Here is a 21,387-nt window from a genome sequence, read left to right as displayed (position 1 = left end):
CAGGGATCCAACCCCTGTCCCTTGCATTGGCAGTCAGATTTTTAACGAATATACCACAACCAGAGAAGCCCCTATTGAGATAATTTACACACTGTTGACTTGCTTTAAGAGTACGATGATTAGTAAAATTATAGCCCAGACATCAGTATAACCAGTTTTGGAGCAATTTCATCACACCAGAAGATTCCTACTGCTTGGCTGCGGTGGATTCCCGCCTATTCCTAGCCACAGCCAGTCTGCCTAATTAGTGTGCTTTACACTAGTTAGAAATGACCTTACAGACCCCAAATAACCCTTAAGAGGAAGCCAGGACTGGACTCCCAACAAATGTGAAAGTGGGGCAAATATGTACATTTTGATCAGTGCACCAAATATATCCAGGCTGGATCTGTGAGAAATTTCTCCGTTCATCCACTACACAAAGCACAGTTGGCTGCCCTACGTGGGGCTTACTATCGAAAATGAAGCAAAAGCAGTAAGCGGGCGCCTCTATACATCACACGCGTGCATCTGTGTAGGAGGTGAGCATACACCCTCTGCCGGGATGCGAAGAGTCAAGCGTTTCCAGGACAGGGGACCAGTTTGTGTCTTTCGCATCTGCGCAGCCTGGCGAGTGCCTACAAACGCCTAACTGTAACCCCCTGCTCGAGACCTGTCGGTTCTGCTGTTGTGGTACCGCTGTCTCGGACCTGGGCGTCTAACCGTGACACTCAGAGAACCCGTAGATAACGCCTCATCCAGCTCGCTCTCGCGCCCGAGAGCGCACTCGGAGCACGAAAACAGGCCTTGCGCCAGCGCCTTCAGGGAAGCGGCTCTTTCCTTTGGCCACGCCCCCCAGCTTACAGGTCTAGTCTCCTTGGTCCGGAAAGGGCTTAGTCCCGCCCCTTCGAGCCGACGCCAGCAGCCACGTACCACGTTTCTACGTGTCTCGAGCCTGAAGGCGGAAGTTACGCCAAAGACTCGCGAGGGAAGCGGAGGGCCTGAAAGGATACTGGCCTCTGGAGGAAAGTGGGCGGGAAGACGGCATTGGAAAGCGCCGGAAGTGGTCGTGCAGAGGAGGGGTGGGAGAGAGGCTGGCCAGACCGATCATTAGGCTGTTGCTGGTCGCCTCGGTAAGGCGCGCTTTCCCTCCTCTCCGAGAGGCTGGCCCAGTCCTCCTCCTCGACCAGAATGGACTTCAGGGAAATTCTCCTGATAGCTTCCAAAGCGCAGGGTGTCAACAACGTGCCAGTAAGTACCAGCCGGGGCGCAACTGTAGGAGATCCTGGTCTTCAAGTTCCGAGTGTGTGGTCCTTGGAACTTTCAGGAATCAGCATATCGGCTCCAGGAGTGGAAAGATCTGGACGCCGTATTTTTTTTTTTTTTCCTTTTGGACATGTACTTCTGAGTGCTGGGGGGTGAAGTTACTGGGGCTTGAGATAAGCAAGCGGGAGCGTGCTGACGAGCGGATTTGGTTTGTTTCGGCTTAGTTACCCCTACAGCTTGAACTTTGCGTTTAGGGTATTTTGGAGTTGCGTGAAGGCTGGTGAGTAGAGCCGTGCCTGGCACGTAGTGGAATCTAATGCTCGTAGTTTCTAGCTTCGGCATAAGCTTCAACCCAGAGGTTGGGGAGTTCAGGAATATTAGGGGCTTGGCCTGATAGTTTTTGAGCTGATTTTCCGCTGATCTTTGGGTCAAACGTTTTGTGATTTCCCGAACAAGTTTTCTGACTTGTGTCCCCCACCCACTCAGCCAAACAGGTGATTGAAATACCACCTCCCTAAGGAAGGGAGTGTGAGTGGATTCCACGAAATTTTGGCCAACAGAATGAGAGAAATAGTCTCAGCTTCCGTTTACTTGTGGTCTTCCAGATTTGTTGTTTGAAATCTAGGTCCCATTTGCTCTGTGAAGTTTGCTAATTCGCTGAGCGGTGTAAGACTTGAGTATCTAAATGCGGTAGTGGTGGTGAGGGCCTGGTTTGCGAGGGTGTAGCTGTTTTGCATAAACTAATCATTTCAGAATCCTCAGATGGTACCACAGCCCCAGCTGTAAACCGATAAATTGCATTGCGATACCTGTGGTTTGAGCGATGAGGTGTGGAGCTCAAACGGCGCTCTTTTTAAGTCAGTTCAGCTAGATCTTATTGAGCTCTCATGATGTGTTCTGCATTTGTCAGATTTTTGTATATTTGCAGTATTTGTGCTCATTCTTTTACTCTTTTGGAGATATTGATGTAAAAATAACTGGTAAATAAAAACCGATATTGATCAGTTTATTATACGTATTCAGATCCCATCTCAAATCCTCGTGAGTGATCTTGAAGTTTTGAAACCTTGAAAGAAAGAATTATTTTCTGCCTCTGTAAATTTCCTAGACAAGTCAATATTGGATTTAGTAGCATTCATCTTTGCATAATTAGGTCCATATTTCTTTCTATATCCTCCTCAATTTCAGTGGAGGTCAAAGAAAGATAATACTTGCCCTGATGCCCAGGACTATCCTGTGGAAGAATCAGAACCAAGTTAGTCGTTTCTTATTCTAAAAACCAAAGATTGCTGATGGAGAAGTACATATTTCTATAGTGAGAGATTTCAAAATATGTCGGTATTTCAGAATATATACATTATTGATCTATGATTGAAATAATAAAGATTGGAAGCAAAAAGGAAAATGGGTAAATTGGTGAGGTCGTTTAAAATTTAATAGATAAATATAGGCATATACTTTGTGAAAGTATGTTTTTCCCTCCCATTCACCCCAAAAGCTAGTAAGCCTGGAGGTTTCATTTAGTTATCAGCACTATAATCCTTATCTTTTTACTTCAGATGAAAGTAAAACACAAAAGAAATTATTGAGGAATAGAGCAAGATTGTATTAAATTTCATCCATGATCTTTAACTCAAGTCGTCTGATTAAGTTATTTTCTTTATCAGCTCCAAGTGAAACCTTTTAGCTCACACTATGAGTTCTGAAATCTAACATATTGCACAGTGTGAGAGTACTACAAAGCAAGTATCCTTATAAACCAACATCCAAGTCAAACAGCATTACAATATACGCACACCACACACACACACACCCCACCCCCGCCTACTTCACAAATATTGAGTTATCCATCCTTCTCTAGGGCTTAGTTTGTATTTCTCTTTTAGCCATCTTTGTCCCCACCTTCCATTTGGATCCTGTCATAGCTGACTTTCAATTTCAGTCATCAAGTTCCTTTGTCACACCTTTGTTACAGAAAGGAAATAAACTGGCATTGATTAGACTAAAATCCAAGGGAGGCTAAAATCTGAAACACCTGTACAGCCACTTTGAACTCTCTATTTAAAGAAATGTCTACTATATCTGACTTGAAAAGCAATGAACAGTTCCCATTTGGGACAGCTTTCTTTCATATTGTTTCTTTTTAAGAGAAATAGTTATCTGTAAAAGATTTTGGTTAAAACAAAAGGAGGATTGCATCATGCCTAGAAATACCAGGCATGCTGTCTTTTCCCAGTGGAAAACTGAATCCAAAAAAACCACAGCTGATCAGGGTGATGTAACAAGTCACTGTTATTAGCTCTGTTTATATATATAAAGGACAAAAGATATTTTTGGTAACTTTACTCTTAATATTTTTCTCACTGAGTTCCTCTAGCAAAAGCAGGTTTCAAGTAACTATAATTGATGTCTTGTGGTGCACAAGTCAAGATACATGTTTTTTCTCACAGTCAGACTAAAAACTGTCCCAGGCAAGATACTGTAACTGTGGTGTGACCCTCAAATCAAAAAGTAAAGAGGAAGCCTTCCTATGGTATTAGACATATAAGGATTTGGGGGGCTATGGACCCTTGAGGTGAACAGTAAAATGAGTCAGTTTTCCATATACATATATCCACTCTTTTAGATTCTTTTCCCATATAGGTCATTGCAGAGTACTGAGTAGAGTTCCCTCTGCTATATATGCATGCTTAGTCACTTAGTCATGTTCGACTTTTTGCGACCCCATGGACTGTAGCCTTCCCGGCTCCTCTTTTCATGAGGTTCTCCAGACAAAAATACTGGAGTGGTTGCCATTCCCTTCTCCAGGGGATCTTCCTGACCTATAGATTGAACCTGGATCTCCTGCATTGCAGGCGGATTCTATACCGTCTGAGCCACCAGAAAAGCCTGTGCAATACAGTAAGTCCTTATTATCAATTTTATATATAATAATATATATATTTCAGCCCCAATCATCCAATTTATCCCTCCTCTCCATTCCCTCTGGTAACCATCAGTTTGTTTTCTACATCTGTGACTAAATAAGTTCATTTGTACCATTTTTTTAGATTCCACATTTATCATGTATTTGTCTTTCTCTGTCTTGACTTCACTCAGTATGATAATCTCTAGGTCCATCCATGTTGCTGCAAATGGCATTATTTCATTCTTTTTATGGCTAAGTAATATTCTGTTGTATCCAGTCCTCCTTTATCCACTTCTCTGTCAGTGGATACTTAGGTCGCTTCCATATATCTTGGCTGTTGTAAATAGTGCCGCAGTGAACATAGGATGCATATATCTTTTTTTTTTTTTGCATGTTATCGTTTTAAATAATGGTTTTCTCTGGATATATGCCCAAGAGTGGGATTGCTGGATCATATGGTAGGTAGTTCTATATTTAGTTTTTTTAAGGAACCTCCATACTGTTCTCCATAATGATTGTACCAATTTTCTTTCTTATCAGCAGTGTAGCAGGGTTCCCCTTTCTCCATACCCTCTCCAATATTTATTGTTTATAGATTTTTTGATTATGGCCATTCTGACTGCTATAAGGTGATACCTGACTGTAGTTTTGATTTGCATTTCTCTAATAATTAGTGCTGTTGAGCATCTTTTCATGTGCTTTTTGTCCATCTGTAATATTGCCCCACGGAGATTCTGTTCTCTTTCCCATCACTACCTAGGCAATCTCTTTATCAATAGTAAGGATAATAACAACAGCAGTTAGCATTTATAGTGCTTACTTTGTGCCAGGCACTGTTCTAAGCACTTTCTATATATTAATTAATTTAATCATCATAATAACCATATAAGGAAGGTGGTTTTACAGATAAGGAAACTGAGGTTCAGGGAGATGAAGAAATGTTTCCAAAGTCATACAGCTAATAAATGGCAGGGCTAGTAATGGCAGAGCAGAGAATCTAGTCCAGGCAAAGTGGCTCCAGAGTTCTTTCTTAATCATGACCCTGTGTTGAATGAGGAGAGTCTTTTGGAAATGGGGTAATGAGGAAGGTTGTCATCTATAAGCCTGAATCCATCTAGTTCCCTACCCCAAACTCCAACGTGATAGAGCCTTAGGCAATAACCCCGTTGTTTTTTTGATGACACTTCTCACTGTACAGTAAAGTCTGATGGGAGAGAAATTTAAAGGCTAAACTAACAGCATTTGAAAATTGGTGAATAGAGATTTACAGGCTGTTTAGGAGAGTGCCAGCATGGTTAACAGAAATAGAGTCTGAGGTTGCGGGAAGGTTCAGTGATGGACTTGTTTGGAGTAATGGCATTGTCTAGGAAGCAGGTAGAAGTTAAGGACATTTAAGAGTGAGGTTAGAGCTAGAGATGAAAGTGTTGGGATTAAGTTAGAAGTGAGGCACATCGTAATGGGAAAACTTCTGCCCCAGAGTCAGGAGATCTAGATTCTAATTCAGTCTTTGCTACAAACAGTATGAGTGATAGCCAGTAAATATACAGTTGTCCTTTTTGGGCCATTTCTAACATGAGGTTGAACTAGAGACTCTGAGGTATCTATCTGATACTATACTTTATAATCACGTATAGTTTTATAAACAGTAATAGTAAAATTTATATTTGACCTCTTAGCAGTCTTGAATAGCATGTGTTTTGGTGGTTTTATTTTCACTCTCTTAGCCACCCAGCTAAGCAAGCCTAATGCATATAAGTGGTTTTCCAGGCTTGCATTCATTCCTTGGCTATGATGTATTGAGAGGATTGTAGAAGTTGTATAGTCATTCAAGTTAAGGATATATCCTTTGAATATTTCTAACTCTGATTTCTAACCAGTGATAAATCTCTAATTTATATAAAATCATCAGAATATTTATTTTCTACAGTTACAACAATATATTATCTCCCAAGTAAAGAACTTTCAAGAAGGAATTGCTGTTGATTCCTATATATTAATAACATATTTGGTGAATATGTATTTCCACACTGAAAGCTCCTGATTTTCTTAATCTGACTGTGACAGTGTGGTTTCAGTGCAAGGAACACATATGTTTAAAGTGACTTAATGTTTTCTAGGTCTCTTGGCTTCAGAATTACAAATCTTGGCAAAATCTCTGATACCGTGTTTAGATGGCATAAGCTTCACTGTTGTGGATCATTCACTGAGGCCCAGCAGAATGACTGAGTTGGCCTGCAGTGTAATAAAATGGATACACTTAGGATAAAAGAAACTCTTGTCCAGCTGCTTTTCATGAAGCTCAAACAATGAAACAGCCTGGTGCCTTGATTCAGATTCAGAATTGATGGGTACATCTTGATGTGTTGCCGCTAGAGCTAAATGTGACCATCTGATGTGGGAGAAAGTGCCAAATAGTTCTCCTGCCTTATTAAATGGCATACAGTGTAATCCCAGCCTGAAGCTTTCTTTTAAAAACATGGTTCTCTGCTGGGCACCCCCTGAGGGAAAAGGGAACTGTCTTAATAAAATGTTCTATTACAGCAAATCTTCTAATACCAGGGTCTGACTGCAACCCCTTTTTCAAAAGTCTAGCGAGCTCAATGTTAAGAAGGTCTATAGTGATAGACCCAAGAGAAAGGAAAGCATTCGTTCACAGAAAACTTTGTATACATATGTTCACAGAACATTATTCATAATAGCCAAAAAGTAGAAACAATCTACATATCCATTAACTGATGATTAGATAAATGTGATATAATCCGTATAATGAAATATTCATCCAGAAAAGGTGTGAAGTACTGACATATGTTACAGCATGAACCTTTAAAACATTAAGTGAAAGTGGTAAGATATTAATACAAAAGACCACTGTAGCAGTTAGGGTTCCCCAGAAAGACAGAACCAGTAGGATCTGTTTTAGGAAATTGGCTCACATAATTGTGGGGACTGGCAAGTCTGAAATTTGTAGGACAGGCTGGAAACTCAGACTGTAGTTAATACTGGAGTCCGTCAGGAATGGGATGTGAATAAGGTTTGCCATCTATAAAACCTGAATCCATCTCTCTACCCCAGCCTAATAAAGCCTTGGGCAGTAACTATTGGTTTTTTGATGACACTTCTCAGTGTCCAGTAAAGTCTGATGGCATAGAGTTTCTCATAGAAATTTTGGAGCAGATGGAGAAAAAAAAAAGTTTTTTGAATTGGAAAATCTTAGATACTTTGAATAGTCACTTATCTATATAGCATCTATGGCTTCTAGATTTTATTTTATGATGCATTATCAATCACTATGTGTGTACACTGGGTGCATGATTTCATTTATATGAAGTGTCCAGAATTGGCAAATCCATAGAAGCAGAAAGAAGATTAGTGGCTGCCAGGGCCATAAGTGAGGGGGATGGGGAATGACTGCTGAAGGTTACGGGATTTCTTTTGGGGAAGGTGAAAATGCTCTGGAAATAGATAGGGGTGATGGTTGTACAACTCTGGGAATACACTAGTACACGCTAAATGGGTGGATTTTATGGTTTGTGAATTATATCTCATTAAAAATGTTTTTAAAAAGATCACTATCTCTGGAGGCCTAGCCCCCCTTTTTTTTTCTGCTCCAAATTTCTACGTTTTGATCTAAATTTTGCCTAAGAGAATATTTTAATATTCTCCTGGTATCTGCCTTTGAGTGCATCAAGCTACAGAGGATGTAAGAAACTATTAATTATGACTCAGCTCAAGTCAGTAAATAAGATCAAGCCTCATCAAGTAGGACCTTGTCCTACTTAAATTGTTTCCCAGCAGACCTACAAAATAAGACATTTTATAGATTTATTGAATTCCTTCTCCATCATAGGGACAGGACTAGGACAGCAAAATTGTTGAGTTAAATGTGAGGCCAGCTTAGTAAGTATCCTTAAGGATTGGAGGTCTTATTTGAAAAAAAGCTGAATTGGAAATTGGCATGTGAATTGATGAAAATAGGTGTATACTTTGAAAAAAGCTAAGTGTAGTCTTCGGGGTTCTTTTCTGAGTGAATCCGAGTTCCCGGACCCCTCCCGTGTTTCTTTCTTGTGTTCCACTTTTCCTGTGTTTATGTTCCTCAGTTGCTGTTTCCCAAAGTGCAGTACACATAGCTCTGGCTGTCACCATGATTTTAGGTGATTCATAAATACTTTTTATTCTCATAGATGCATATTTTTTTAATCATATATTTTGATAGAATTTAGGAAAATATAACTAGCCTTTCAAGCCTGTCATTTCATGAGTATTATTGCTTGAGGTAAAGGTGCAATATAAGTCACAGTGTTCAATCTACATATTTTCTTAAAATTAGTAAATAATAATACAGTTGGCGTACTAAAAGGGCAAAAGTCATGACCGTGATATGGGAGTGACTGAAGCTTACTAAACACGGTATTAAACTATATCCCATTGACACTATTTTTCTCTTTTGGTGTCTGTATTTAGTCAAGAATACATAACCCAGTACCTACCTGTTCAAGTGCCAGGTTAGGAAGAAAGATACCGAACCTGAAATCAAATTAGGAAGTGCTCACTTGCTGTTGTAATACCTAGATAACAAACTAATCCTATTTTAAGTAATTAACATTAAGATTGGTATTTTGGGGCAGGGGGAGCCCTGTATTAAGCTTTGATTTGGCAGGTGAATCTGGGCTATATAGTTGGCAGGGAGAGAAATATTTGGAGCCTTGGTAGCACAAATGTACCCTTCTTCTTCTCATATATCTACCTGATGTGAGTGTGCGCCTCTGCTTATGAGTTTATATGTCTTAGGCAACTTGAATCATCTTCACGGTAGCCCTTCTGTTAAGAAAATGTGCGTTTCCTATGAATAAGGCCTGTGTTTGAGGTTCTTGTAACCACGACAGATTTTATGTCTGTATAATTAGGTAAGCAGTATTCTCTTTCTCCTATCTTCCTTTCCCTCTCCTTTTCTCCTTTAAACATTGGGCCCCAATCCACTATGGAAAGGGCCTGCAACTAAATGTACAAAGATAGGGACTTGTTAAAGAATTTCACTGTGGCAGCCAGGGTGACTGGGAAAGGAATCTGGATGCTCTCTTAGGATTTCCCTGTGTGAGGGACGTGTCAGGTCTCATGCATTGCCATCACACAGGATTTTCAGGTTGGATTAGGGCCTGGTTTCTTGGCCAGCTGCTTCATGGGTAGACTAACTTAGCTGCTGGAACTTCCAGCCTGTTGCAAGATGCCTTCTGTTTGGCAGCTGTATAGTAAGCAGGAGTCCTTTGGCTTTCCTCCAGGAATTTCATACACATTTTGGGAGTCACTCTTTCGGTTCCTTAGTAGCTCAGTTTGTTCTCATAGGTTAACATTTCTTTTTAAACTAGCACAGCAACAAGGTTGAGTGGATAAGAATGTCATCTGCCTAAGCTGAAAGAAGGGCATTAAATTCTTATTTCCTAGCCCGTAAGTTTAATGTGAAATGGTCCTAGAGATTAATCATCCTGGTCTGAGTTATCAGCTCTGTTTAATTATATTTCTCTAATGATAGTTATAAAATGAAAATATTTTTCCTTTTATGGTTTACATTAGCGTTATTCTAGTTTTAGTCATTTCCCAGTGCGATTGCATGAAAATCAAAGACCAGAGAAATACCATCTGTTCCAGGATGATGTTAGTACTTTTTGGGTGATCTGGAAACTTGTCTGGAAGGATTTGTGTGGCAAATTAATATTTAATGAACATAGAGCTACACTTAAAGGTTACAGAGACTTCAACCCTTCTTGCTGCTTCAATTTCTTTGAAATGTCTTTTAGCTATGGTTTGCCATCGACTTTGCCTGAGATCAGAGTAGACTCTCGGTATTTAATGTTGTAGGCAAAATAACCAACGTAGCAGCTATGAAAACCACCTGGAGTTGAGTACTCAGGAGGAAAACAGTTGTGATAGTTTTTTCTGCCATGGACTTGGAAAGTTCTGAAGAAGGATACTCTTTTAAATCAGAATTCTAGAACAGTCTGTTTTAGTGGTGATTTTTTTTCAATTCCCCCAGTCCAGGTACCTTTTTGGGAAAACAGCTTGAAAATGATGTTTCTGTGAGTTGTTCATTTATGTATTGTTGAAGATGTTTAAAGAAACTACACCTGGAAACAGGCATATATAATCATTTTTAGCCTGAAATTTTATAGCTGAGCTTTCATGGGGGTTATGTGGTCCCTTAATTATTTAGAATAGGTTTTTTAGTCAACATTTAGACCTCTCTGTTGTTTCAGAGTTAATTGCATGTAACTTTTACTCTGTTTTTGTTTTCAGAAAAGATACAGTTTGGCAGTGGGACCTCCCAAAAAAGACCCAAAAGTTAAGGGTGTCCAGTCAGCAGCTGTCCAGGCTTTTCTCAGAAGGAAAGAAGAGGAGCTCAGACGAAAAGGTGTGAATCTATAACCTTATTCTCAGTTTTAAAGTCATCTGTCTTCACAACTGGCTTGTAACTAACCAAGGGATGCTGGTAATATCGTAAGAGGCTAATGGATTTGTTGTGTATGTGTCTGAGTCAGCTGTATTCATAGCATTACATATGTTCTTATGTTGGTCATTTGTATAGATATTATCTTTTATTTCCTCTTAAATTAAAACCTTTTGGGGGAATAGTGACCATATCTTCTAACTGATCATAGTAGCAACTCCAGGAAGAATTCCATTCTTTTACCTTAGTTCTTTTTTTTTTTTGTACTTTTAATTGATGTGTAGTTGATTTACAGTGTTGTATCAATCTCTGCTCTACAGCAAAGTGACTCAGTTATACACATACAGACATTTAAAAAATATTCTTTTCCACTATGGTTGTTTTTTGTTTGTTTATTTTTGTTGGTTTTTTCCTTCCTTTTTTTTTTTGCCTGTACTGTACAGCCTGTGGAATCTTAGTTTCCCAACCAGGAATTAAACCTGGGACCATGGCAGTGAAAGTGCTAAGTCCTAACCACCAGCGCACAGGAAACTCCCTCTCAACCTTAGTTTTGAATCTGTTTCTACCTACTTTGCATTTTAATTTTTTTGAATATACAGAGTACTATCTAAAAGGTTAAAATAGGGATAGTTTTTGAAAACCAGTAAACTCAAGCAGTAGTTTTACTTCATGCAAATGACAAGGAAACTGATTCAGTAAGTTTGAGTATCCATTGATTCATAATTAATAACAACTATTAAGTGGGTACTAATATTCTCTTAACTTGGTATATTTATTTAGTATGAACTATTTTCTGTATTTAAAGCTAAAAGCCAAGACTCTCCCTTGCTTAGTCATATAGAAAAACCCATATGTGACCCACTCATTGTGTAAAGATGACTCATTGATACTTGTTTGAATGACTTCCTCATTTGATTCTTAGAAGTTTTCAAATTTCTTCAAACCGTAACTTGAATGTTCCTTGGTTTCGGCCACCTACTGATTTCAGATAAACGTACAGTTTTATCAAGACCTTGAAATAATGTGTCATTTTGTCTTTTTCAGCCTTAGAAGAGAAGAGGAGAAAAGAAGAACTAGTGAAAAAGCGAATTGAGCTAAAACATGACAAGAAAGCAAGAGCTATGGCCAAGAGGACAAAGGATAATTTCCACGGTTACAATGGGATTCCTGTCGAGGAAAAGTCAAAGAAGAGGCAGGCAATGCAAAGTAACACTAGCCAGGGAACAGACCAAGAGTACGAGATGGAAGACGAGGATGAATTCTTAGAATACAATCAAGCAGAGTCAGAGCAGGAGTACGAGGAAGAGCAAGAACCTCCCAAAGTTGAAAGCAAACCAAAGGTCCCCCTTAAAAGTGCCCCACCAGTCATGAACTTCAGTGATCTACTCAGGCTGGCTGAGAAAAAGCAGTACGAACCGGTGGAGATAAAAGTAGTGAAGAAGACAGAAGAGCGGCCTATGACTGCAGAAGAACTTAGGGAGCGAGAATTCCTTGAACGAAAGCGGAGGAAAAGGACACCTGAGACAGATGCCAGACTGCCGCCAACCAGAAGAGTACCCTCTCAGAAAGAAAGTGTGGGCACAAAGCTTAGCAGAGGCTCTGGGGACACGCATCCTCCTTCCAAGGGTACTGTCCTTCCTCATCCTGAGAAGAAACCCAGACCCAGCACAGCTGATGAGAAACGCTTGCATTTTTCTTCATCCAAATCCGTGCCAGGGGAGAGGACCAAAGTAGCCCCTGGCAATTGCTCCCAACCCTCGCTTCATGAGGGCCGTGATAGACCTGTTTTCAATGGGGCTGGAAAGCCCCACCCCAGCACTTATTCACCAAGTGTCCCAAAGACTTCTAAAGGGCCTCAGAAATCTGCTACCGAGCACAAAGCCAAAAAATCTCCCCATCCTAGCCATTCCAGGCCTGGACCCATGGCCACCCCACACAATAAGGCCAAGAGTCCGGGTGTCAGGCTGCCAGGCAGCAGCTCCGGCTCAGCCCCTGGGCGGCCTAGCACAGGGACTGCCCAGCCCACGGTTAGTTCTGGCCCCGTGTCCAAGCGCCAGAATGGCAGCTCCAACTCAGGACCCGAGCGATCAGTCAGTGGGAACAGGAAGCCAACCAGTGACTTCAATCCCCCAGGACGGACAGTCAGTGGTACAAGTGGCCTTGGTCGACCTGCAAGCAGCTCAGGTGGCCCTGGGCGACCTGTCAGTGGCTCCAGTGGTTCCGGGCGACCCGTGGGCAGCTCTGGGTGCCCTGGGCGGCCTGTAAGCAGTCCACATGACCTTCGACGACCAGTGAGTGGCTCAGGCCCCCCTGGGCGGTCAGTCAGTGGCCCAGCTCCAGCTGGACGACCTGTCAGCAGTTCAGGCCCTGGTAGACCAGTGAGCAGCTTGGGACCTGGGCGAACAGTTAATACCTCAGGTCCCCCTCTGAAGCCGAAATGCACTGTTGTCTCAGAAACAATTTCTTCCAAGAATATAATCAGCCGGCCCAGCAATGGACAGATAAATGGAATGAAGCCATCCTTATCTGGCTACAGATCTGCCCATGGTAAGATTTCCCCTTATCCTAAAAGTATTTATTTGTCACTAGGAAATTGGAAAGAATGTTTTATACAACCAAAGATGCTGTGAACTCTTCTCTGTGCCTTTTAAATGTAGTCTTGTGTTGATAGAATCCTAATGTTTTGTCTGTCCTTTGCCAGAGAATTCTTTTCGTGACTATGGCTTGGAAAAGTCTTTAGAAAGAGACTTATCTGGAGCCTTGTTTGTTCACCTCTGTAATGTCTCCAAGTGCAATAAGCTTAGCTATGGAATTTATATGATAGGATAAGTGTATATTGTATATGCCTTTTGTGGTTTGATAGGATCAGTGTGTATTGTATATGCCTTTTGTGGTTCAATGAATGAATTCATCTTTACCTCTTCATGAAGACTGTACGTGCCTGTCTTCAGGGACTGGAGTGTATTTATAAGCTTGAAGCCTTTTGGTGCATAATTGATTCCATCAAATATTGTTGAGCACCCATGATATGCCAGGAATGATTTCAGACTGTTCTTGTGTGTTCCTCATAGTGGCCCTAGCTACCAGTTCTTTAGGAATCTACTGTCCCAAGGTATGGGATCATTGTTGGCACCTATTAACTGCTAGGTCGTCATTTCTACACGGTAGTAAGGATTTGTTGAAGCACTTACTAGACACCGTGGAGAATATAAAAAGAAACAAAAGATGCCATTCCATGTGTTAAACTTCCTACTTTCATCAAAACATTGATTCTCAACCAAGGACGGTTTCGATCCCCGGTGAACATTTGGCAATCTGGAGACATTTTTGACACAAGTGGGGATAGGATGCTACTGCCATCTAGTAGATGGAGGCCATAGATGCTGTTACGCTTCATTGTATGGGACAGCTTCCTCACAACCAACAAACAGCTGGCCCAAAATGTCAGAGTGCTGAAGTTAGGGAACTCTGAGCTAAGGAGACAAGACATGCATATTAAAAACAACTGTAGAACAACAAAGGGAGTGTCTATAATCAAGGACTAGAAAGCAGTTGTTCCCAGGTACTAGTCTATCGATCAGTGCCTGTCTTTTGCAAAATTTTAAATCAGTCTTTTGGCCAAATGACAAAAATAAGGTTGGTGTGGTAAGTTTTTCGTTTTAGTCAGACTTCTTAGTTCGAACAATGATCCATTTTGAGAATCTTTCATACTTCACTGGATTTTTAAAAATTGTAATGGAATTATGATAATAGATAGTAGACTGTTACCTTTGGTGTCTTTTTTTGGCAAGATTAAAATTTGTGTTCCTTCAGTGATTTGTAATTTTTTTTTTCTTTTTAAGAAATTTTACTAGTCTTTTAAATCCAAAAGAATAGAAACTACTAAGCTAGAAAAATGCAACAGTTCTGGTAAGCCTTGGGACAGACAGAAATTCTATTCCTTGTTGAGTACCATGAAGCAACAGAGAGGATGTAGTAGTGAATTCACACTGGGGGCCAGCTTGCTGGCTCTGGTTTTTGAGGCTGCCATCTTAATGAGTTCTTAGTATCTCAGCTTGCATAGGGCTTTGTTTGGACTATTAAATTTTAATACGCATATAAATAATGGCCTTTCTATTCTTAGGTCCTCAAAGGCTTCCCTTTCCTAGTGGTTACAAAAGGCAGCGAGAATATGAAGAGGAGGAAGATGATGATGAAGAATATGACTCTGAAATGGAAGACTTTATTGAAGATGAAGGAGAACCTCAGGAAGAAATATCCAAGCACATTCGAGAAATCTTTGGCTATGACCGAAAAAAGTAAGGATAAAGAAGATTTATATATATATATATATATACTTTTATTTTGAATAATCCATTCTGTGGGGGAAAAAATAAACATTAATAGTAGAGGCATTGAATACAATTCTTAATTAGGAATCCCTCGATATTGTTTAGATTTACTTTTTTGGCACTTAGTATTTAAAAATTAATGCAAAATTATGTAGTTACTTGTATACGGGCCAATAAGAATCCCTAGTTAACTGTTGTCCTTATAAGATGTATATTTGGTAAGAGTGAAGCAGCTTGGTGTAGTAGAAATGGATTGGCTTTGAAATCAGAAAACCATCCACAGAGCTATGTTGAAAGTCTAATCTGACACCTGCTTTTCTTTGGTGTAAAAGCTACGCAGAAGTGTGGTGCCTGAACAGCACCATGGAACCAACAGCATTGACATCACTTGGGAACTTGTTAGAAATGCAGGCTTGCAGGCCCCAGCTTAGATCTAAATCCAGACTAGCTTTATAAGGTTCCCCAGTGGTTCACAGCAACCTTAAAGATTGAGAAGCACTGATGGAGAGGAAAAATCGGAGTTTAGATTAAAGTTCCACAGGTTACTAGCTGGGTAAACTTGAGTCAGTTATTTTTTAAATGACATTTGGGAGGATTAAATGAGGTAACATACAGTTGACCTGCACCAGTGTGAGGGTTGGGGAAAATCCACGTGTAACTTAGAGTCAGCTCTCTGTATGTATGATTCCTCTGAATACAAGTTCCTCCCTCTCTGCAGTTCCATGTGTGCAGATGTAACCAAGTATGGATTGTGTCCTACTGTAGCATGAAAAAGAAATCTTTGTGTAAGAGGACCCATGTAGTTCACACCCATGTGAACTACAACTGTACGTGTAAATTAGTCAGCACTTGTTTTCCCCTTTGATGTACAGATATGAGAAATTAGAAGGCAATAGTTAGAAAAGGGGGGCTTCCCAGGTGACTCAGTGGTAAGGAATCCATCTGCCAGTGCAGGAGACATAAGATAGGTAGGTTCGATCCCGGGATTGGGAAGATCCCCGGAAATAGCCACCCACTCCAATATTCTTGCCTGGGAAATCCCATGGACAGAGGAGCCTGGTGGACTACAGTCTATGGGTCTCAGAGTTGGACATGACTGAGTGACTAAGCACAACAGTTAAAAAAAAAAAAAAAAAGGTCTTTAAAAAAATTCAGTAGAAGAAAGAACTGGATTAAAAATCAGATTTAAAAACCTGATCTTAGTCGTGTCATAAGATAGCAATATGTTTTTGGTCAAGCCATTATACTGTTTGTCTCTGTTCTGAATCCATGAAGCTCAAATGATGTTAATTACGCTTTTATGATTTTAATATATAAACTTTCATGTAAATAGACGTGAGTGAGTTGAGCAAACATTATTGGATTGATACTTTCATCAATATTTGATTCAGGAATAGTTGCCTTCTGGAAGTATTAAGGGCTCATATAATTTATCTTCAGAAACTCCCGTTTACCCAACCTCTGCCCACCCCACTCCCTGCAAACAAGGAAGAATAATCCTAAATGTGTGTTTGATTTAGTTATAAAGATGTTGGTTTTTAAAGACAAGATGTAGTTCTTTTAGAAAATTGGGGTTTTTATTTTTTCCTAACAACTTCGATTTTTTCTTACCAGATACAAAGATGAAAGCGATTATGCCTTACGTTACATGGAGAGTAGTTGGAAGGAGCAGCAGAAAGAAGAAGCGAAGAGGTAAGTAAGCACAAGCTATAACATGTGTGGAAATTCCTAAAAAATTTCTGTTCCCTGCACTTCAGTTGCATCCTTGAGAGCCAGGATTTGGGCCACTCAGTTTAAATTCCAATCCTGCTTACTTGCTGTGGGCTTCAGACAAATTAGCCTTTTAACTCCGTTTTCCCATTTGTAAACTGGGAATGTACTGTTTTTCCTCACTGAGGTTTTGTGAGGACTCAGATCATGTGTGCCTGTTGTCCATTGCAACGCCTCACCATGTAGGCACACAGTCAGTGCTCGAGAGCTCCCCAGATCGTGCTGTTGTGTGTTGTTATTTTTCTTTTCCCATCCTTAATTCCCTGTCCACATGAGATACATCTCAGTCTTGCTGACCTGTACTGCCACTGACCTCAAGGACCTGATGAGGGATACTGTATTCCTAATGTTGGGTTCCTGTGTGGCCATCAAAGAAACAATCATTTCTTGTGTAGGGGTAACAAGTGATGACTTCATTTATAGTGTTAACTTGGTGAAATAATTCACCTCATTCTCAACCCAAATATTAAACCTCTCTCTCCCTCTTGCCCTGTCTTCTAACTAGATAAAATAGCCAACTAGAGTGTTGGGAAGAGACAAGAATAGAATCTTACCTATTGCATAAATTTTTCTTGTTCTTTATTTTTTAAAGCTGATGAGATAATTTATATTTATTAGTGTAATGGGAATATTCAGGTGTTTTCTGTTGAGTTGTATGTAAGGTCTTTTTTCCACTATAACTTGAGGCAGTGGCTCCTGGTAAAAAATATTCCTGCTTAGTCTTGTTTTCAGTGGTCGTCTTGAGGCCTTTTTAGTGCATCAGCGCATTCCATGTAAGCTCCCAGTTGAAATTTCAGTCTTGCTTTTTAAAGAACGTGATGATTTCATGTATGTTGACAAATACTTGCTTTTTTTCCTGACAGCTTAAGATTAGGTATGCAAGAAGATTTAGAGGAAATGAGACGTGAAGAAGAAGAAATGAGACGTCGAAAGGCCAAGAAGCTGAAGAAGCGTTAGCTGTTGCTTTTATTTTTGTGAACCTTTGAAGACTGCTGCAAGGAAGTCCTGCCTTCAGAATGAAGAAGCCCCTTATCATTTTAGAATCCTACTTGGGTACTCAAGGAGAAGGAATGCAGACTGTCATCTATCTGCAGGCTGTCGTTAGAGCATAAAGTATTTTCACATACTTTGCAGGGTGAAATCGTAATGCAGATGACATAACGCCCAGTGAGCGCTCTTACGAAGCTAACTGTTCACAGGAGCCAGCCTTGATCCTCATGAGCTATGCACTCTCATGTGGGGCCACTCACAATTCAGCCAATCTTGTATTATTCCTTTGCTACTCTAAAAAGGAAAAGAAAGGATTGCTCCTTTACTTCCATAATTCTGCTGATGTGTGAGTACAGCACTGCCTGGCTCCCAATCAGATTTGTCTTTTGATGAGGAACCTGGCCCTTCCAGGAATGCTGCCAGCAATAAAATGACCAGTCCTAATCTCTATGTTTGGATTGAGAACTTGAAAATGTAGAGTAGGTGTTTTAATTATATGGATGTCATTTCTGTGACTTTGAAGTAAAAAGTAGAATAAATTGTATTCTGCATTATTCATGGATTGGATGCTGAGCATTCTTATTCACTAATTTAGGTGATTAGGCAATTAACAGAATTTTCCAAGTTAAAATACAAGTTATGCCATTTTTGTTTAAGAATATTCTCTTCCAGATTTTACTTTCAGAGTCACTGTTTTGTTGGTGTAAAATAGACAAGGTCACTGTGCTGTTTGATTTTTACCTAAAAATTTCATTTTTATATTGAAGAAAAAATACTTATTTTATTCAAACATTAGATTTGGAAGAGTAATAGTTTCAAATGTAAGGAAGTGACATGTGAGGCTCCTCTCCGCCTCATTCCACTCCCCATTGTAAGGATATTTTGGAATTCAAGGTGCCCTTTACCTTTTTGTGTTAATGACTCTATATTTTTATCTTAAATTCTTTAGCGATTAATGGTAAAAAACCAAAAACTAAATTCATGTGTATCAAGGCCACCACTTCCTCTTTTTGCCCATATTGCACTTTTATTTCAAACTATGCACTGTGAAGAGATTTTTTTCCCAGGTAGAAGAGAGGATGTTTCCTGTTACTGTGTTTACTACGCTGTGGAACGTCTTCATTCTTACCTTTCTTCAAGTCGTATCTATAGACTTGTTATATCTCTTAAGCCTCAAGTCCAGGCAATTCCAATCAGGCTGACCTAGGTTCTGGCTGGAGAGAAGCCAAGTCTCAAGGAAGGTCAGCAATAGAAAATGAGGTGTGATGATGCCAGAGAGCATGTGTCCCTGACTCTGAGTGGAGGACTGGGGACAATGGGACATAAGCTTGTAGAAAATTCTATAATAAACCTTGTGGCTGTCCTAAGCCATCCGTCAGTGGGGATCAGGAAGTAGGAGAGGTTATCGTACAGGAAGATTTACTCTTCAGAAGATCTGACAGTTGTTTTTGTGTATTCTTATCTATAGAGCTTGCTTTTTCTCTACAATGGGGTGTTATAGATAACCACTATTAATGATCACATATAACTGTTAAAACACTGGTGGCAGAAAAGCCTGTAGACTGCCTCTCACCTATCTCAAATACTTTTAATGTTTCAAAAGTAGTGTGATAGTCCATGTAATAAAACAGGAACATTATTTGGAACATTATTTCCTTTGCTGTCCCTTATGTGATTTTTTTTCCCCCTTCACAAGTTTGCTTAAATATATATATGTATTTTAATATTCAGACTCTGAAATATGTAATTACAATCAAGTGCTTGTCATAGCTGAAAGATTTCTGGTGGCTTAAAGCTTACTAGCACTTTACTCAATGATATTGTGCAAGAGTTACTTGTACAGAAAGGCACCATTGTGCTAGCTAAAATTTACAGAACTTGGTAGAAAAGGTCCTTACATGTAATCACTCTGGTTGCGTTCTGCTATGATACAGATGTTGATTTCAGTTTTATTCAGCATCAACATTATAAAAGAGCACTTCTGTATGTAGCTCATGGAAAAAAAAGGTTCTGAATCTTTTAATCTTGGCCTTGTTCCAAATCCTGTCTTCCACTTTGTTCTGCAACTCCTGACCACTCTTAAACAGCTCACAAATCTTTAAAGAAACTGGAATAGGCTGTTATTTTATCAAGGTTTACAAATTAAGTGCTTGATTTTTAATGTATCCCCTGTTTTGATTTTCAGATTTTATTAATATTTGAAGATGTGCCTTTTATTGGGTAATGTTAAGTCATGAATGTAGTAATGTTATTTCACTATTGTAATAATGTTACATGATCATGGATGCAGCATTCTCAAACACGATGTGAAGGGAAAGTAGTTTTCATAAAACTCAATAGAGCTCTGATTGCACAGTCCCACTTGCTTTAGATGTTGCTATATTAAAGCAGGGGGCACTTTTTCTTTAAAAGCTACTTTCAGAACTTGTCTTTGTATTTTCTCTAAACTACAAATGCAATTATGTCCATTTGGAGGCCAGGGTACCACATGTCACAGGCAGCCTTACATGTGTGCCGTGAGAAGGTTCAAAGACTGTTATCAAGAAAGTCTATGGGAACTCGAAATTTCATTTTTTAATGTAATCCCCAAGATCTTCTCCAAGAAATAAATTACTGTTTTGTATTTTATAATTTAAAAGCAGCTATTAGTACATTTCTGAGATATAACAGGAGACCAAAACATGTTTGGAAAGAGAATAAATATATAGAGAGACTGGTTGTTTTATTTTCAATGTGCTGAATATATTAGACTACTATTTATTTTGTGAGTGGATGTGATGAAATAAATATTCAGGTGTTAGTGTATGATTAAGAGTGGGATATAGATTTCTTTGAAGTTATTAAATTCATGTCTTTTACATAATGGACAAATCAAGTTTAAAGAAACATTTACATAGCATAGCTTGTTTTCTGGTGCTGTTGATCTGCAAGAGAATCTACTTTTGCATATACAGATAAAAGTTTTGCAATTATGTATAAAAGAAATTGTAGGCATTAAAAATATTTTATTGATATTTTCACTGGTTTGCATTTATTTAACAAAACTCATATTCCTTATTTCATCACCATGAATATTATTCCAGCTAGAAACTCCAGCAGACTCATCACACTTAGATGGGTTTACCTCCTTACACACACACACGGCCACACCTCTGTTCCCTCTCCCTTAAACATTCTGTCCTCTCAGCCCCTGCCACTGACACCTCTTCCCTCTCGCCCCGCCAGCTTAGAGAACTATTCTGGTGTCAGACACACAAGTTAGGAGAACAGTTGGGAGATACAGTCAGGGAAGAAGAACTGGGTATATAGCACCTCTTTTCAAGAAATTGAGCAGTTCTGATCCCCTATAATAAAAAGAGCCTGAGATAGCTGGGAAGATGAGTCCTTAGGAATATATGAGGCTATTGGGTGCAGCCATGCAGCCAGAGAATGTATGTACTCAGTGTAATGTGTTGACTCTAGGTCATAAAAGTATAAAAGATACTAGTATCCTATTTCTGCGTATAAATTTTGAATTCACTTGCTCTATTAAAAAGGGTAACCCATTCAGTGCATAGAGGCACTTAAAAATACTTTGGCAAACATATACTATAGTCATTAACAAAATGCTGTCTATATAACCAAAAGATGTACTCTGTTGGTAAGGGTGCACTTTTGAATGATGAAACCGTTCGTCATCCCCAAGCAGCCACAGAATGGGAGCA

General features: G+C 39.6%; 1 protein-coding gene across 1 annotated transcript; it reads left to right on the top strand.

Moving 5' to 3' along the window:
* Positions 1 to 1,052: 1,052 nt before the first annotated feature.
* SPTY2D1 (SPT2 chromatin protein domain containing 1) lies at positions 1,053 to 20,703 on the top strand. The gene is made up of 6 exons (XM_081533672.1): positions 1,053 to 1,230; positions 10,442 to 10,556; positions 11,637 to 13,139; positions 14,716 to 14,890; positions 16,538 to 16,615; positions 17,557 to 20,703. Exons 1-6 carry the CDS (start codon positions 1,171 to 1,173, stop codon positions 17,648 to 17,650), a joined length of 2,025 nt encoding a protein of 674 aa, XP_081389798.1. The 5' UTR covers positions 1,053 to 1,170; the 3' UTR covers positions 17,651 to 20,703.
* The last annotated feature ends 684 nt before the right edge of the window (positions 20,704 to 21,387 follow it).

This window comes from Giraffa tippelskirchi, chromosome 10, assembly GCF_054371585.1.
Source record: "Giraffa tippelskirchi isolate mGirTip1 chromosome 10, T2T-mGirTip1v1.2.pri, whole genome shotgun sequence".
Lineage (NCBI taxonomy): Eukaryota > Metazoa > Chordata > Mammalia > Artiodactyla > Giraffidae > Giraffa > Giraffa tippelskirchi.
Note: the sequence above shows the minus strand (reverse complement) of the source record. Positions and strands in the feature narration are given on the sequence as shown.

What these genes read in the sequence shown, in the direction of transcription:
- SPTY2D1 (XM_081533672.1), top strand. Translation starts at nt 1,171, where the DNA reads ATGGACTTCAGGGAAATTCTCCTGATAGCTTCCAAAGCGCAGGGTGTC. An exon ending in AGGGTGTCAACAACGTGCCA is followed by an intron (nt 1,231 to 10,441) that starts GTAAGTACCAGC and finishes TTTTGTTTTCAG; the next exon opens with AAAAGATACAGTTTGGCAGT. An exon ending in TTTGGCTATGACCGAAAAAA is followed by an intron (nt 14,891 to 16,537) that starts GTAAGGATAAAG and finishes TTTTCTTACCAG; the next exon opens with ATACAAAGATGAAAGCGATT.